The sequence below is a fragment of the Callorhinchus milii genome, unplaced genomic scaffold, assembly GCF_018977255.1.
Source record: "Callorhinchus milii isolate IMCB2004 unplaced genomic scaffold, IMCB_Cmil_1.0 Scaffold1, whole genome shotgun sequence".
Classification (NCBI taxonomy): domain Eukaryota; kingdom Metazoa; phylum Chordata; class Chondrichthyes; order Chimaeriformes; family Callorhinchidae; genus Callorhinchus; species Callorhinchus milii.
This window is the reverse complement of record NW_024704742.1, coordinates 101,624,916-101,644,065: the sequence shown is the minus strand read 5'-3', so window position 1 is coordinate 101,644,065 and position 19,150 is coordinate 101,624,916. Positions and strand designations below refer to the sequence as shown.

General features: G+C 38.0%; 1 protein-coding gene across 1 annotated transcript in view; it reads left to right on the top strand.

The window, feature by feature from the left end:
• The window catches only part of hsd17b4 (hydroxysteroid (17-beta) dehydrogenase 4), a 48,383-nt gene extending 30,246 nt beyond the window's left edge, over window positions 1–18,137 (top strand). The window contains exons 18-24 of the mRNA XM_007897356.2: window positions 1,169–1,238; window positions 4,881–4,987; window positions 6,097–6,183; window positions 7,941–8,030; window positions 10,396–10,537; window positions 14,762–14,889; window positions 16,343–18,137. Coding sequence (XP_007895547.2) covers window positions 1,169–1,238; window positions 4,881–4,987; window positions 6,097–6,183; window positions 7,941–8,030; window positions 10,396–10,537; window positions 14,762–14,889; window positions 16,343–16,432 — 714 coding nt within the window. The 3' untranslated portion in view covers window positions 16,433–18,137. The remainder of the gene's footprint in view (window positions 1–1,168; window positions 1,239–4,880; window positions 4,988–6,096; window positions 6,184–7,940; window positions 8,031–10,395; window positions 10,538–14,761; window positions 14,890–16,342) is intronic.
• The last annotated feature ends 1,013 nt before the right edge of the window (window positions 18,138–19,150 follow it).

The window sequence follows — 19,150 nt, the reverse complement described above, 5'->3', positions numbered from 1 at the left end:
TGAGTATACTGTATTTTTACTGTTTATATCGACAGGCAGGTTGTTTTAATCCTTGCCTTCCTGTGCTGTGCCTGGCTCTCTGATGTGCACTTGTACATCAGTGATCAGAACAAATCGCTGAAATGTTCCACTTGAGCTTTGGGGCCTGTTGTGCATATGTATAGCTCCCTAGAATCGCAGAGTGCATTCTCAATGTGCATCTTCGCTGCCAGTGACTGACAGGACTTGGTTTGTTCTTTTATTTACTTCCAATAACATTTAAACATTCATTGTCGGAGATTGTCGTGCTGAAAATTGGGGTGTCTGTTAAAATCAAGGAATATTTAAGTTATGGCATAAGTGGATAAGGCTGGTATTGTACTTTTTTGTCTATTTGTTGTTTTAAAGAGAAGTAAGCTTTATTTTTTACTTTAATTTGCTTAAATCATTCTAAAGCATGCAATATTTTGCATCGTATTTAATCAAGATATTAACATTGTTTATGGTAGAATCTAGTCTTTCAGCAACAATGAATAAGGGACAATCAGAAATAACATGAAAATGTAATCTATTTCACCGGGACAAACTCTCTGATTGCAGTTTGGAAATAGATTGGGTCAGTAAGCAAAGTGCAACCAATTTAGTTGTCTTACGCTAGCTAATTAAAAAATCTACTATAAAGGTAATTTTTTTGCAAGTTTAACAAAAACACTAATTTGTGTTAGTCAGTTACTTTATTTTGCTGGCTCAATGTTTGTAGCTCAAGATTAATACCTGAGGTTAACATATTTAGTTATCAGTTGTATACCTGTTTTCAAAATGAATGATGATAAACAAGTGAGTGCACACTTTTGGAGGTTTGCAAAACGTGTACACTGCTCTGATAGATTATAGTGTTTTTGATAGCCAAATGGAAATCTTCACACGTGCATAAAACTATCACTGTGCTTAAGAGTATCCAAATCAAACTGAGAGTTCCAAGTATGCATACCATCTATGCATGGAAAGTTCTCTTGTCTGGAATAATGTGCAAAATCTCTCCCCAGAGGGATGCACTCTACCTAACTAATTCCAGAAAGTTTGGAGATCGCAAAACGTGTGTTGGAGTTCTGCTGGAGGTTAACTAATTTACCCATGCAATTTTCTCTGCTGTACATTGGCTCTGAGATTATAGTTTTCTCTGTTACAGGCTGCTCTGTATCGACTCAGTGGAGACTGGAACCCTTTGCATATTGACCCAAACTTTGCTGCTCTAGGAGGTGACCCTTATTTGCTAAATTAAACTGTTTTCAATGTTTTCATTTTATGCTCGCCACAGTGTAAATGTTGTGTGATCTACACAATCTGAAAATGATTTGCACCTGAACAATTTATTGGTTTTGATAGAATGTCAATCCATGCTGCTGCAGTGTAATTACAGACTAGGTGAATCATTTCAGCTGCTGCTTAGAAGTTCTCAAATTTGTTACCGTTTGAGCTGGACCAGCATATTTTGAGATAATAATGTAGTCCCTGTGTTGAATGAATGTATGGCAGGAAGTGATAGATGTACATTGCGTTCAGTAAAATACACAGACGTACCACCTAAGAATTTAACCCAATTGGCCATATCTGCCCACTGAATAGATCAGGACATAGCAAATTCTCTTTCATAAGAGTTAGATTAGAGCTTATTTATGAAATACATCCAGAACATGACTACATAATCTTTAAATCTTTGTGAGGCATTAGTTGAAAAACTTTGAGTCGATTTTTAGCTAGTTACATGGCTTTTTTTAAAAAAAATGAAGGAAAAGCAGCACAATTAATTATTCTAACTTTCCTGTTACTTTTACCCTTTTAAATAGTATTTGTTTTCTTATAGTCTTTCTGGTGTAACACTATCCATTTTGAAGTTATAATTAATCTATTCATTTGAAGTAGCGCCTTATTGCATCATCAAGACATCTCAAAGCGTTTCACAGGATATAATGTAAAATGCAATGATTGTGTTTTGTGGGCGAACGCAGCAACCAACTTGCATTCATCAATGTCTTACAAACAGCCATGAAGTAAAGGACCAATTTTATTTGGTGGAATGTTGGCCAGGACAACATGAGAACTCCCTTCTCTTTTAGAAAAGTGCCATGGGTTCTTTAGCATCCGCTTGGATAGGCAGATAGGACTTTGGTTTAATGTCTCAACTAAAGGACAGCACCTTGACAATACAGCACACCTCTAACACTGCATTGGGCTGACAGCATAGACTATATGATTTCCAAGTCCCAATTTGAACCCACAACCAATAAATCAGAACTGAACGTGCTACCAACTAAACCAGGATGGCATATGTTAATCACATTGTAAAATGTGTTCTCTGATTGGTTGGAAACTGACTCCAAATACCAGTTTTGCAGCCATATAAGCTTGAAGATTGATAGACTAGCCTGGTTAGATAATTCCACAGTGCTCCAGTGGCTTTTTAAAAATAATTGCTAGCTGTGTGATCCACTGCTGAAGGTAAAAAAAANGTTGTGTTTTGATTGGCTCCCATCAGGCGCTGACAGCATCACCATCCATGGATGCACACTCCTTCTCACTGAGCCAGTCCAGAACCTTGGCTTGTTTGACCCTCAACTGTCCTTTCTACCCCACATCCTTGTCATGATCTGCTCTGCCTTCCCCCACATCCACAATATCACCCAGCTCCACCACTGCTTCACCCCTCAGGCCGCCAAAACCGTCATGCAAGCATTCATAACATCTATGCTCGACTACGCCAACTCCTTGCTTGTCGGCCTTTCCAACTCTTCTCTCCACAAGCTACAGATCATCCAGAACTCTATAGCTCATGTCCTCTCCCCCATCAGACTCCGTGACCCTATCACTCCCACCCTCGCCCGGTTCCACTGGTTCCCCATTCCCCAGAGGATAGAGTTCAAAATCCTTGTTTTCGCCTTCAAGGCCCTCCACAGCCTTGCTCCTTCCTACCTCTGTGACCTGCTAACCCCATAACAACCTGTCCTCTCCCTCCACTCAGCAGGCTGCAGCCTGCTCCACGCGCCCGCCTGGCCCGCCCAACCATCTGGGGTCAGGCCTTCATCCTCTGCCCCCAGCCTTTGGTACTCCATCCCACTTTCCCTTCGCCTCACTCCCTTCATTGCCTCCTTCAAGGCACGTCTCAAGACCCTCCTTTTCGACTTCGCCTTCGGCTATCCTCCTACTCTCCCTGGCCTCCACCCTCTCTGATCCCAAACCCCCTGCTCGGGTCCACATCCCTGACTATCTGGCACCTTGGTATATCCTCCCTATGTGAAAAGCGAGAGGACCTGGATTCGAATCCTTGGCGGGGCGACATGTTAGGAAAGTTTCCTTACTCCACATGCCTCTGATTACCTTGCAGTAAGTAGGAAACCTATTTGTTGGTCGATTGGCTTTCTGTAGGTAATAATCAGTCAAAAAAATATTGATCACTCAATCCATGACTGTTTGTGGGAAACTTGAGCGCAATTGGCTGCAGGATGTTAATAATTCTTTTATAAAAGAAACAATAAAGCTCACTATCTATAATTATCTATGACGTACAACCACACAATGACAGTACGAAACAGATGTATGAAACAAACACGTATCCAGACACTATTCTGTACTCCAGACCAAACAGTAGTACTGACGATACAGGGAGGACAACACTTATCCAGGCACTGTTTCGTACTCCAGACTAAACAGTAGATCTGGTATCACACCTTGGTATACACTCGAGAGATCATCCCCTGGAAATACCCCTCAGAGACAACCGACTCTCCTAATACCTACACTAAACAGGGACTGGGGTCCAGTAAACCTCAGACCCAACCAGTCATACACAACAATATTCAATTGACAATGGTAACACCAAATCACAGAGAGTGGCTCTGGTAAACTCAACAAACACAACCAGCTGTTAGCCCAGCACCTAACTTGCACTGCCTAACCTGACGTCTGGGTTTCCCCAGACCAACCACTACTGCTGTTATTACTTCTCTGCCTCTTTCACTTTCAATGGTCCTTTTCTTACTGAAGGTAAATTCCCTCACCCCTGTACATATACATAGATACAGTAGGATCAATATCGATTCCACTAGTAACTTTGCTGACCCTCTACACAACTCCAACTATTCCAAAGTTATATCTTTCTTTTATGTGTTTCTAACTCCACCTCCTCTTGTCACAGTGATAGCCCCCCAAACCTTCGCAGGCTGCCTTACACAGAGAGAGATATTGACAAACGTCTGGGTAGTCTTCCACAGCCTGCTTGTTTCTCAGCCTTGAGATAGGCAGTGCCTGAGGCTGCAGCCTTTTCTTTCCGTGGTCCATTGTTTTTACATCTATGCTCAAGGACCCAATTGCTCAATATCTCAGACGAGTGAACATCTTCCCAGGAAAGTACGAAATGTAATCAGAAGCTAACCTCAGCCCGTCCAGCAAAGCTACTGTTAACCATTTAACTATCAAACCTTCTGGAACATTCAGTTGCTATTGGAAATATACCAAGGCACCCTGAGGTGATAGTTGGTATATTTCAACAAGCGTTTCACCCACAAAATACACAGTCAATACAGTTACAATATATTCTGTGAAGCGCTTTGAAACGTCTCAATGACGAGATAAGGAGCTGTACCAAATGCAAGGATTATTATTATTAACTCATTGATAGATTTGATAGGAATGGATTTTCCCAAAATATTGCATGCATGCATGTATAGTTGGGATTGTTTTTTGAATATCTCATGTTTCCACACAAACCATTGCACAGAATTCTAATGAAATGAAACTGCCCATCTTCCTTTTTTTAACATATTAAGTTATATTTCCGAAATGTTTGCAAAGTTTGAGAACTTAAAACAATCTCAAATAACTTGTTTCTTTTTATTCCTGTAAAGGTTTCAAACAGCCTATTCTGCATGGGTTGTGTTCTTTTGGGTTTGCTGTTCGACATGTCTTGAAGCAGTATGCAAATGATGATGTGACGAAATTCCAGGCTATGAAGGTACAAGACTATTCTTCTTTGGTTTTCAATTCACTTATCCACTGAGGAGTGAATTGTCTTTACATTCGGCTCATTCAAGCAATTTTAATTATTACATCTTTAAAAATGTAGCAGCATTTGTTAGAAAGGTGGATTAGTTTCGAACCTAGACCTTTTCTAGGTTTCAATGCAAGCCAGATTGATAGCTCGATGTATCAAGAAGACTCCTGCATGAAAATGAATTAGTGGCTTTGATACATATTATGGTTTTGTATTACGGAGCACCAAATACAGCTACTACACCACACAGTAAATCCTGTGAATCTCTTTGAGCTGTTTTCCCCCCAACTTGAAAGTTGTTATATCAAATGCAAGGATTATTTATTTATTATTAAATTATTATTTAACACTTTCCATAATTCAGCACTAATTGACAGCTTCATTCTGAGAGCTGGCATGGGTGGCTAGTCAAACTGGTGCAAAGGAGGCGCTCTACTGAGTTTGTGGTTCTGTGACATTGTTAGGATTGATTAGATGGAAGCTTCACTCAATCTCTGACCCATACCTGGTCGCGCTGGATGTGGTACAAAAATAGGAAAATGCTTTATTTCCAACATTGAATTTCCTCTTCATATTGCGTCGACAAAAGTACATTGCATAAAGTTGCAAGGGTCCATTGTGAAGGAGAATACATATGTAGTTCAGAATCTGATATACAGGGTTTGTGAAAACATATTAAGGCTATCTATTCCAATGGAAAAGAAGATTCAGAATATTTTTTGTAAAATTGCACTTAACTAGAAAAATTGCAATTCAAATCAACTTAACTGAATAAGCTGTTAAGTTAAATAACAGATCTCAGATACTGCAGATTAAAGAATGAACATATTTATGCACACGTCAGTGTTTTACTGGTAAGTCTATACCCATCATATTTTCATTTTTCTTCTGAATCCTTTTTACTTATGTAGTTAGACATGTATAGAAGCTAACAGTCATTGGACAATGAATGCTGAAGTTGATTGACACTATTTGATCATGATTTTGAAACAGCTGATGTAGATGGTATAACTTTAGCAGCTATAGAGCAGGGCAAATGTTTTCACATCAACTATTTTCTTTTAATAAAGGCTCGCTTTGCAAAGCCAGTGATTCCAGGACAGATGCTGCAAACCGAAATGTGGAAAGAAGGAAATCGCATACATATTCAAATGAAGGTCAGGAACGTTCCTCTTCTGGCGAAAGGCTAAATATTTCCACATTCCATTTTTTCACCAGAAGATTAAATTTTGTGTTAGTAACTTCATTACAATACTTAATATGTTTTATTGTAAAGAAGGTTCACGCATGTATGCACTTAATTATCAAATACAAATATTCGCAAGTTAAACTCAGTTGACAACATAATGAAAGTCTTCACAAAACATTTACTCTGGAAGAAAATGCATCACTTTCTACTTATACTTCTTGACATCTTAATGGCTGTAATATTCAAACTGTTAAATTAGGCTTTCCAGTTTCCTTATTTTATTTTAAATAAATAGGAGAGATTTAATATATAATGAACAACAGGATAAACAGCATCTGTATTCAACTCAAACTAAGATTACCCTCATATAAATATGCTGTACTATTTTCTGAAGGAACTGCAATGTTTCAACTGTAGCACCCATCGCTTTTATTTTAATTTATATGCAAATTTACCTTCTATGGTATATCTATACCATGAGTGAGCACCCAATCAGAAAAGCTCTGTAAGTTATATTTCAAAGATACAAATCCTTTCCTGTGAAAAAAATTCTTAAGGTATTCAAAAGCATCTACTTAAATAATAGTTGTAAAGGCAGGTTTTCCAGCTTAATCATATGTTAGGGAGAAAACTACATTTGCAAATGAACAGAAAAGGGGTCAAGCAGCTGCAAAATAATCATACACCAGATAAGCACATATGCACTGTTTGGTGCTGCATATCACAAAAGAAATTTACACAGTTCAAATCTAAATGATGGATAATGATTTAAGCAGTTTATATTAACAGTCACAGCTCCTTTACAAAGAACAGTTTGTTTGTAAAATGTACAAAGCAATTTCTGTGTTTTGGATATTTTTGTAATTTTCTTTTATTTGATCTCAATAGAAACCAAGAGTACATGTTTAACTTCCAGAAGCTGCTACTAAAATTGTGGCTACATAGGTCAACATTTTATGATAGTTCTTTGCTATTGCAGTGCAGGGGAAACTGTTCTAGATTATGAACTGTAGGGAATAGTTACCAGTAAACCTCTAATCTTACTGTGTTCGCTCCAAGTTGGTCATCTGGAGCTAGAAATTTAAACATGTTCAACGACAAATCTGGGTCCCTCGATTGCACTTGGCCTTTTAAATAAAACACCACATGTGGTACCTGGCCAGACACGTCTAAGAGAGAGTAGAAATACAGCTGACAAAATCCAAGGACTGACTGGCCACATTCATCCTTCATTTAAAAAATAAATAATTCTATAATGTATAAAAAGAATACGTCATGACCAGATTTGAAGTAAGAATCATAATGCACTTGTGAAGCCAACTATACTTTATTCCTTGAGTTATCTGATAAGTAGTTTGGAATATTCATGGCAGGCCTGGCAGGTCACCGTTCCTTTATTCATTGCTTCCTGAAAAATGTAGTTGAAGAAGTTTTGAAATCTGAAATATTTTTGCTCTAAATGGGCACTTGTATATCCTATATGGATAGTGTTTTAATGTTAGATCAACTGTTCCATTATTTCAAAGTGTATAACCCAAAAGGAGGAATGACTAACCTGGTTCCTTTTGGACAAAATGCTAATTTGTCATCAATTATGAGGCATTAAAAGTACATTTTCTTTACTGTGTGTACAACTGCAGATCTGTGCACTCTGAATAATGTACACTGTTTGGATAGTTAACAATGTTACGTTTTAAATAGTATTCTCCTTTGCCTCTCCAAAAGGTAAAAGAAACAAGTGATGTTGTCCTTGCAGGAGCATATGTGGATCTAAAGAACACTGCAGATGAATCCACAACTAATAATGTCGGCAAGGTAAGGTGGCCTTTTTTTTACAAAGTTGTATATTAAACGTCTTACCAATTTCATAGTATACTTCCAGAATATTGGCTACTTTAGAAGGATACAGTACAAATGACTGAGGACGTTGTTCTATACAATTATTTTTTGAATAATCTTTGGTGGGTGTCACAAATTCATATAGAGAGTAAAAACTTCAATGGGCAGTGATCTTCATTGTCAAATTAAGGCACAAAACCAAATCATATATGCTCATCTTGTTGAATAGAACTGCCTAAAAATGACAACTTGAGTGAATTCGCAAGCAACAATGAGCACTAGCTGTCTTGTGACTGCACTTAGTTTTAAAAATTCTAGAAATAATAAATGTTCTTTTTTTATATAAATAAATTTAATGTTTGGAATTTTTTTTTTTAAAAAATCAGCTAGTCTGGCTCATCCGTAGAACCCGGAAGGCAGCCAGTCACTGGGAGCAGGGAGTTTTCCCACTCAGCTTGCCAGACAGTGCTCTCAATAGCAAACTGAGCGATTTTAACTGGCTCAGCTTCAGCAGTACCCTAACCCACATTCTGGGGTATCTAAGCTTTGGCTCTTGCCAGCATGTGCCAAATACTCTCTGGACTTAGTTAACCAGAGTGCATCTTTCCAGGGAGAGAGCACTCCCAAAGGACATCCCCCAATGTGAAAGCTGCTGTACAAATGTAATTTGTTGTACACATTCCACTGCAGAAATGGATATTTTATGAGTAGGTGCATATGTGCAACTTTGTATGGTTTGGATACTCTTTAGCATGGACATGTGGTTCAACATTTGTCAGAAACCTGTCTGAAAAATAATAGGTTCTTTGGTTCTAATATAAACATTGAACGTAGCACAATTTTGTGTAATGCTCATGACCAAATTTCCCCATACCACTCTATATGAATTCTTTGGAAATATAATAATAATAATAATAATAATCCTTGCATTTGATATAGCGCTTTTCACGTCGGGAGGACGTCCCAAAGCGCTTCACAGAACACACTGTAAAGTGAATTGACTGTATATTTGTGGGCGAACGCGGCAGCCAATTGCGCACAGCAATGTCCCACAAACAGTCGTAGATTGAAAATGACCGATTTAATTATTGTTTTTTTTTTGGAGGGATTATTATTAGGCTCTGTGTGGAGTAAGGAAACTTGCCCAAGGTTTCGCCCTCTGCCTGGAATTGAACTCAGGTCTCTCACTTGCAAAGTGAGTGCTCTAACCACTGAGCTACAGGACTCCACGAATTTGTTTAAGTTAAAGATAGCAAATGTTGCAACAGTTTCAAAAAAAAGGTTGCTGTAATTTTTAATTGATGCTGGGAAAATCCCTCCAAAACCTAAATCATCAAGTCCCTTAAAGTTTATTCAGAAAATATGTTCTAAGTGTGCTGTGCTCACTCTGATGTGAGTGAACTGTATCTGCCAGGGCAGTAAAGTTGTGGTTTTTGAATTTGATCCATTAAAAATGCACTTGTATGAACTTTGCAACTTTCTAACCATAGTGCAGTGTATTGGCTCAAAGGAAAGACAATTTATGTTGTGCAGTTATTACATTTTATTTTATGAGTGGCAAAATGAGCAGAAAATTCTTTGGAATACTGCAAGTACTAAATCTCCATACATATGATACATGTATATATTCGGAGCAAATTCTCGAAGTTTGGCATTGAAGAATATATTTGGTAATGTAAAACGACAAGATTGGTATTCATTGATTTTTCCATCTATTGGTCAGATATACTGCTTTCAGAAAATGTTTCATATTGCTGGAATTTGCTAGAATTTCAGGTGATCTGTTGTCAGATAGTGATGGTCAAAAAAGCAATCCTGTTGATTGCCACGTCAATATTCACTTATAATAAAACAATCCCATAATAAACTTAGTTGAAGTTGCCACAATTGTAATGGGACATTCCTCTCATATGATTGGGGTGGCTTTTTGCTCCGAAAGATTTTGGAGATGTTTGTCAACTTTTCTTGCAGTTCAAAAATAAAAAGACATTATGTTGTACAGTTTTGAAGGGTTACCACCCTTTGAGAACTATATTATTTTTTCCCTAAAATCTTAATGTCATTTTAAATATTCAAGATTAGATACAGATTTGTTTTCTATATGTTGTACTGTGAAACTTTGGAATATTTTGAAGTACAAATAGTAGAATAGCACATGGCACTGAAATAACTTTATAGCTGCCCTATTTGTTTTGGTTCAAATTCTTACAGTACAGTACAATTCAGTACAGTGCAATAGTATCTCTAAAGGAAATAAACAACTTCAAAGCCTAGGATATTGAGGTAGTGCAGGTAGTATGATATGATTTTTGTGCCAAGCATATTTCTTCTGACCTTGTAGCAGGAAGGAGAGCTTCAAAGTGACCTTGTGTTTAGAGAAATCAGCAGACGCATTAAAGATGTTGGCAAGGAGCTGGTGAAGAAGGTGAATGCAGTCTTCCAATGGGATATCACTAAAGATGGAAAAACTGCAGCCCAGTGGAGTAAGTAATATGAGCATGAGCAATGTGCAAAAAAATTGATTGCTGCAAATTAAATTTCACAGACTCCATTTTAATATTTCTTAAATTACTTTAAATTCAAACCCATTTATTTCAGTGGTAATTGTTAGATTGAAAAATATACAAAAAAACTTACAGCTTTTTATTCAATTTGGCATTAGTGTATACTGCCAGGCTATGCTATGTCCAGAGTAGATTTAATTTCAAATTGTCAAGTTAGGTAACATTGCATGAAGCTAAAACAATATAGATGAAACAATACAGATGTGTTGCTGCGGTTCTGAGATGAATGTGTCCATCCGGTAAAGTTAGGCAGAGATGCTCCATCAATCTAGTCTGTGATTGTTTTCATGTATTCCAAAAAGTAAAGGTAAGAAATTAGGTACTTCACTTAATCTACACAAATATGCTGTTATATTTTTAGTTGCAAATTATTCAAAATCTCTTAAATAACATTTTGTGACACCATTAAAGGAAATGATCAGGACATACCCATACCCCTTTGAAGAGCATATCTGTCAGGTATTTTGACTATTATTTTGATAATATCCTAAATTAGATTATTCTATAGTTGGTCACAGGGCTACTGGAAACATTTCTGCAAGGGTTGCACAATACTTAAGAAATATAAATGTTTTTTTCTTTCATTTTGTTTTGAAAAGTGAATGCTTTCAGTGTCTAAATCAAAAGTAGATGTTCTAAGTTTCCACTTTGATTTTTCACTTTGACAGCCAGAGAGGTAAGTTACATTTAACTGGCGCTGTTATTTTAGTTCACTAAGATGAAAGGCCAAACAGCTGGTATGAAGGTGATCCAGAGGCATATTATTATGCACCTCTGCCAGGAGGTTATGTCATTATTGTATGTCAGTGTATTATTGTATATTTTGATTACATAGGTCCGAACCCAAGTTGTAATAACTCAGCCAGTTATTCTTTCTAATTTGTGAATTCTTACTTGTTTGATATAGTAGAATGAGCAAATGCAACTTTCATTGCTGTGTTAGAGATTTAATTAAACTAGGCAGAATTAAATTTCGTATTTCAATGGTAAATGGTGTGACTTGTATGTTAAAGAAAAATACCTTAATGTTTGGGATTAGGGAAATGAATCAAACATCCATTTCAGAAAGGTTGGTAACATTTGATTAAAATTAACCTTTCTCTTATTCTTAATGCTCCAATTTAATTACATTCACTTTAACGCCTTAATTAAACTTAATTCGTGATCATGTTGAAACTACTCAATTACTAATGATGGCTGAGGGCAAAAATCAAATTGCTGACTTCCTTAGACTCAAAACAGTTTTTGATGTATTGAAAGATTTTTTTTGGCTAACAGTAATACAATTAAGCCTCTAAACTCTTTTGGTATGTATTTTGTTTAATGTTTTGCAGTCCATGCTGGATTTTATTAACTCCGAAGGTGGATAATCAAAGTGTTGTTTACTTTCATCATAAGCTCTTGTTGATGAACCTGGCATTGCCCCCTCTAATCTTGCTGTTGAGTTATGTTGTTCTACTTTTAATCTAAGATTTGTTGCTTCTTTCCTGGGCTGTGCATTGGCGAGCTGCAGAAATTGACAGTTATAGAAATATTTTGAGCCCTTCAGCTCATTATTGTCCTATATGACAAGTGCAACCCTGACATCTGCAGTTAATGCCCTTGAGACAGGAGACAGTGAAAATGGCAGCTTCAGGATGATTTAAGTCTGCATTTAGTTAGACAGAACCACATCCGAAATTCAAACTTACATAAGCTTCTGTGCCTTGGTTTCTCTGCTGAGTCAAAAGAATTTGCTGGTTTAACTCTTTAAGTACTGGCATACAATTTCAGACTTAAAATGACCAGAAGGTGGCATTTTTTACATTAAAACAAATTATGTTCTTGAAATTTCAGTATTTATTGGGGTAATTGATAATTAGGATAATCTTTCTGGATTCAAATTTTTAAAAATGTTACAATTATTCGCATAAGATCTTTGTTTGATCATAACAAGTTTTTTTTAGAAAGAAAACCTACGTAGTGCTTGCAAGACACCTTTATAGTACAGAAATAGTCAACGATATTTAATATTTTAAGTTCCCCACTTCTGAAATAATTTTTAGCAATTTTAAATGCTCACCAGTGCTTTTCATTTTATCTAATGATCATATATATAGGTGCTCGACGCAAAAAGATGTATACAATACAAATTTACATTTATATAGTGCCTTTCACTTCAAGAGGATGTCCCAAGGCAATCAACTCTCCTGGCTTAGCAACCGGGCTGGGGGTGGGAGTCTGGGGTGGAGAGGGGGCAGGAGGGGAAAGATAACTAAAAGCGCGGGCAAAGAAGTTGAATATCCTTGAATAGCTTTGTTACTTGGCGTACATAAACTTCTAATCATCTCGATAATTCCATAAATCTCTTGTTTCTCATCCCTAGTCATAACTAACTTTATATTTAACAGTCCATAGTTAATAGTCCATAGATATATATTACATAAGAAAGAGCAGGGCATTCTCTTTTGTGCTGTGTCGTACACATTGTCATTGAATGATGATGTATATTCAGACATGATTATCTTTGTTACTGTAGAAATAAATGCTCCCAAGACAGTAAACAAAATCAGGCTGTTCTCCAGAATCACAATACAGTGACACTGATGGATCAATGCAGCTTCAGTGTTGCCAGTCTGAAGGATCCTCCAGCTTTAGCTGATTTCTTGAAGCCTTGTAGGCATTTTGCTAAATGTCCCTTCCTCATTCTTTGAAAGGTGTTCAGTCTTTATCTGAAAAGTTTCCTTCAGCGTCTTGGGACGTCCTCCCAATATGAAAGGCGTTATACAAATGTAACCTTATTGTTGTTGTTGTTCTCACCCACCCATCATCCGAAACCTCTTTAATATCTACATGCTCCCCCTTGGTGACATCATCCGCAGACATGGGGTCAACTTCCATATGTACGTGGATGACACCCAACTCTATCTTTCGGCCTCCACCCTCAACTCCAGGACCACTGCTGTCCTGACAGACTGCCTGTCGGACATCAAGTTTTGGATGAGGGTAAACTTCCTACAGTTGAATGTGAACAAGACTGAAGCCCTCCTGATTGGCTCGCGCCAGCGCCTCAGCACCTCAGGCTCTGGCAGCATTAACCTCCATGGTTGCACACTACAACTCACCAGCCAGTCAGGAACCTAGGTACCTTGTTCGACCCTCAACTGTCTTTTCTTCCCCACATCCAAGCCATGACCTGCTCTGCCTTCCCTCACCTCCATAATATCGCTCGACTCCGCCACTACATCACCCCTCAGGCCACTGAAACTCTTGTTCATGCCTTCATCACCTCCAGGCTCGACTATGCAAATGCCCTGCTTGTCGGCCTTCCCAACTCCTCCCTCCACAGGCTGCAGATAATCCTCTCGCGCACCAAACTCCGCGACCCCATCTCCCCCATTCTCGCCCAACTCCATTAGCTCCCTATCCTTCGTAGAATCCACTTCAAGATCCTGATCCTCACCTACAAAGCCCTCCATGGCCTCGCACCATATACCTCTGCAACCTCCTACCACCCCACCCCCTCCCTCCGTTCAGCCGGCTCCTGCCTCCTCCACGTCTCCCGACCCACCCGCTCCACCATTGGCAGGAGAGCCTTCAGCCACTCTGCCCCCAACCTCTGGAATTCCATCTCCCAATCACTCCGCCTCGCTCCTCCTTAGCCTCCTTGAAGTCCTGTCACAAAACCCTCCTCTTCGAACATGCCATCAGTCACCCCCCTTCCCCTCCCCTCCCTTCTCCCTCCCTGACCGCAGCTTGGATCTGAAATGCTGTACTCTGTCCAGCGCCTTGGGATGTCCTCCCGACTTGAAAAGAGCTATAAAAATATAATCTTGTTGTTATTGTAAACCTGCAATGATTTAAGAAACTTTATTGTTTAATCTCATTTTGTTTCAGTGCTCTTGTTCTAATGTGGGATTTCAATCAAGGAACAAAGGGCATGTTCCAGAACATGGTAAAAATTGCGATGTTTCATAATGCATTGGATGTGATAATTTTCACCAGTCTCAGTAGCCTCTGATGTTTGGGACTCAGATTGACCTTTTCACAGTGAATTGCAGTGCAGTGTGTATTTGTATTTTCTGGTTCATTTGAAATATTAAATGTAGAATTGTGAATAGACAATGAGAAACATGTTTCTTATGGTTGTCTTATATTTTGTAGCTATTGACCTGAAGAATGGATCTGGTGAGTTGTATAAAGAAGAAGCAAGGAATCAAGCTGACACAGTCTTTACAGTGTCAGATGAAGATTTCATGAAAGTGGCATTAGGAAATCTCAATCCTCAAAAGGTAACAGTCTTACAAATATAAGTTTAGCAACTATGCCTCACTCTCTGGAACTCCCTCTTTCTATCCCTCCGTCTCGCCTCTTCTCTGTCTTTAGATCCCACCTTAAAAACCTACCTCTTCAACTGCACCTACAATTAACTCCCACCTTCTCTCCTGCTTGGTTTCTGAATTGTCCCTGAGAAGCATTCCAAGACAAGTTCCTACGTGAAGGAAGCCAACTAAATGAAAGTTGTTCTTATGTCTGGAAATTTTATTAATAGAAAGTTTCTTATTTCTTAATCTTAGAATTGGACAAATTCTATTCCTGCATTGTTGAAATAACACCTAATCGTGAAATGAAAACACAATAAAATTATTAGTGCGCATAGATTATTTCATTGAGTGCAGATAATCCGTGTAAATATTGAATGAAACATGCTTGATTGAAATCCCATCTCCATTGAACTGCAGAGCTTCTTTTACTGTTAATAGAATCTATCAATGACAGATTTGGATGGATTAAAACTGAGCTCCTGGCATTCTGCTGTTTTTCACTATTCTTGTTATCACATAACCTCTACATTATAAATACTGATTTGTATAATCAAGACAATATATATCTAATATAGTATTAATATAATAGCAGTTTTATTGAGGAGACCATTGATCCCATTAGCCTACCCATTCAATTTCTCATTAGATTTATTTAATGAATCTAACTTTCTGTTGCATATCAGAAATGTTTTTCAATAAAAAAATCTTTAGGGAAAATTTACAAAAGACAAGAGGCACATTTCATTGGTTTTATGTGTCTGATATCTGAAAACAAATGTGTGGATATCATTGGAAGTATTTGAAATTGTATTCCAATAAATTTATTACTGTCAACTAACTAAACTATTCTTCCACAGAATGTTGTAGCCTTCAGATTTTTTTTAAAAAATGAAAAAAATCCTGTTGGTCCAGGATTTTAGCAGTTTTGATTGCACTGAAATCAGATACTCACAGAGCCTGATTTGGCAATATAGGGGAAATATCACTGAAAGTATTAAATCATTCTGCAGTGAGTGGTACCCATGTGATTTGTAATATGTATCAGATTACCTGATAGATAGATAATTACCTGATAGATAATTCAATACTAATTGTTTGAACCTTTCAAATTAATTTGGGGGTTAGGGTAAGATGTTTTTTTCCATTTGCACTATTGAATCAAGGTCTTAAATTCTGCTTTTTTCGAACACAATTCATTTTAAATTAAGTGTGGTCTTCTCAGTCTTGATTTACCTAATACCAAAGGAATTTCTTTTCTGCAAGAATTATGTTCAGAAGCATTTTTCTTAGGGATGTATGATATTCTATAACAGGCTTTCAGTGCATGGGTGTGTAGTAAATATTTCTCTTTCAGAACAAAATGATTCTCATTTTCAAATGCCTTTGTGAAAGATAACAATAATCATTTACATTTTTGCAGGCTTTCTTTGCAGGTAAACTGAAGGTGAAGGGAAACATCATGCTGAGTCAGAAACTTGAAATGATCCTTAAAGATTATGCAAAGCTGTGAGAGAATATTGTGACGACAATGAAGTATATCTTGAAGCAGTATCTCTGCATGTGCATCTATCCTGTTCACAGGACTACTCAAAAAGCTTTCAGCAATAAATTTCAAAATTGTTATTCTTGTCAAATCGTATAACAATATAATTGTTGATAAAACATTCTCTTGAAACTAACTAAAATAATGTTGAAGCGAACGACACCTTGTTTTAAAGCTAAATTTGATGATGACTTGCCGACATAGTCTCCTGTGCTTGGTTTAATTGTGTGGGAGATGTTCAGTATGTAACATTGCAGTGTGATTTCCCCCCTCCCCACCACAAACTATAATGAGATGTATTGTTTGTCACTCTATTGTGGCCAGGTTTCTGATAAGGAACCTGTTAGTTATATTTACTTTTGAGGTTCTCATTATTTTGATCCACATGTTTTTCTGCATTGGAAATTATTGCCTCTTTGGATGAAAGCAACTGTAGGAAGAATGAGAAGAATTTTTCTCATTATGTTACACCACTCAGCCAGAAGCTTGGTCTAATTATTTTGTAGGACTAGCTATAATTTTTCTGAAAGTAGAGAAAAATATTCCTCTTCCTTCCACTTTGTTGTCCAGTATGATGTCTTAAATAAGACATTGCTTTTAACCATTTTAAAGTCAATGAGGGGAGAATAGTTCAAAATAATTTTGTATATTCCCTAACATTTGGTTACACAATGTTTTGTTTTAAAATGTTTTGAGCCCTCATTTGGGTGCCCAGTCAGCAATGTAAGTGCTTTGAGATGTCCTCCTGCCATGAAAGGCTCTATATAAATGTAAATTATATTGAAAGTTTGATTTGTTTTGTTGATATGAATGTGGTAGGTAATCCCACTATTTACTATATTGGAGGGAGCTCTCTATTCAACTTATTTTGAAATAAACTAGAATTTCTAAGCAAGCTAAAGAGAAGATATGCACCATGGAGTTACTGTTTATGTTGTGTTACCCATTGGTTCTGTTGTGCTAGTGACCCCAAGAGGCAGTTTATTCAGCCACTTTTGGTTTGTTCACTGGTGCTGATAAAAACAAGAAACAGCTGTTAAATATTTTAAATTATTCCATTTAGCTAATCGAACAAAACACCCTCCCTACCGCACAGATAGTCAGTGCTCTTGAGTTATAGAGGATTTTTCTACTTTTGCTCAGCTTGGCGATTACTGGTTAAATTAGGCTAAATTTCACCAGGACACAACAGTGTGTACTCGAGGTCAACAGGGTGTAACTATTGTGTTTGTAAGCAATTGAAAGCAAATAGGGTAAAAGTTTTCTTTTAGTTGTATGTTTATTCTCTAATTTGTGTTGTTAATGAAACTCAGTAGAAAGTATTCTTGGTTTAATAAATCAGGTATAATATTCCTAATACAGTTTTCAGGTGGGTAATAACATAATTGTAATAATAATAATAATCCTCGTATTTGCTTTAGCGCTTTCCACATCTTCCAGATGTCTCACAGGGCTTCATAGAACATACAGTAAAATGAATTGACCGTATATTTGCGGGTGAAACGTGGCAGCCAATTGCACACAGCAGTGTCCCACAAACAGTCGTGGATTGAAAATGACCAATTTATTATTGTTTTGTTTTGGAGGGATTATTATTAATTAAAGAAATAATCACAAGTAATTGACTTAAATTTGAATAATTTTGAACATTATTTTTAATAAATTAATTTTTCATGCAAACTCTTCCTGTGCTTTATTGATTTCTAATGAAATAGCTACTTTTGAAGAAATGGAATGTGAAAATAGGACTGTTAAATCGTTGGTCCAACAACAACAACAACAACTTGAATTTATATAGCGCTCTCCACAATACAACAACAACAAAATGACATTTGTATACCGCCTTTCACGTCAGGAGGAAGTCCCAAGGCGCTGCGCAATCAGTGTTTCGGTGCCGAGCTGGGGGTCGGGATCGGGGAGGGTGGAGGACAGGGGGGGATAGTGGGTGACCATCCTCACGGTCGAAGAGGAGGGTCTTGAGATGGGTCTGGAAGGAGGCAAGGGATGAGACAGAGGGACTGGGCAGAATGGAGTTCCAGAGGGTGGGGGCAGAGTGGCTGAAAGCTCGCCCAACAATGGTGGAACAGGCAAGACAGAGGATGTGAAGCAGGTCAGAGCCCGCTGAGTGGAGGTGAGCGGGCAGGTTGGTAGAGGTTAAGGAGGTCACAGATGTAGGGGGAGCACGGCCGTGGAGGGCTTTGAAAGTGAGGACCAGGAACTTGAACTGTATCCTCTATGATGGGAAGCCAGTGGAGTAGGGCGAGGATGGAGGTGATAGGATCATGGAGCCTGGTGCGGGAGAGGACACGGTCTGCTGAGTTCTGGATGATCTGCAAACTATGGAGGGAAGGGTTGGGGAGGCTGACAAGGGAGTTTGTAAAGTCAAGCCTGGATGTTATGAATGCATGTATGAGGGTTTCAGCGGCCTGCGATGTGAGACTGGCGGAGCTGGGCGAAGGTGGGGGAAGGCAGAGTGGGACATGGCACATATGTGGGGTGAAAAGTTTGTTTGGGATCAAACAAGATGCCAACGTTCCAGACTCGCTTAATAAGGTGGAGTGTGTCTCTTTGGATGGTGATGCTGTCAGTGCCTGAGTTGTGGAGGCGCTGACGGGAGCCAATCAGGAAGGCCTCGGTCTTGTTGACGTTCAAAAGTAGAAAGTTAGCTCTCATCCAGGACTTGAT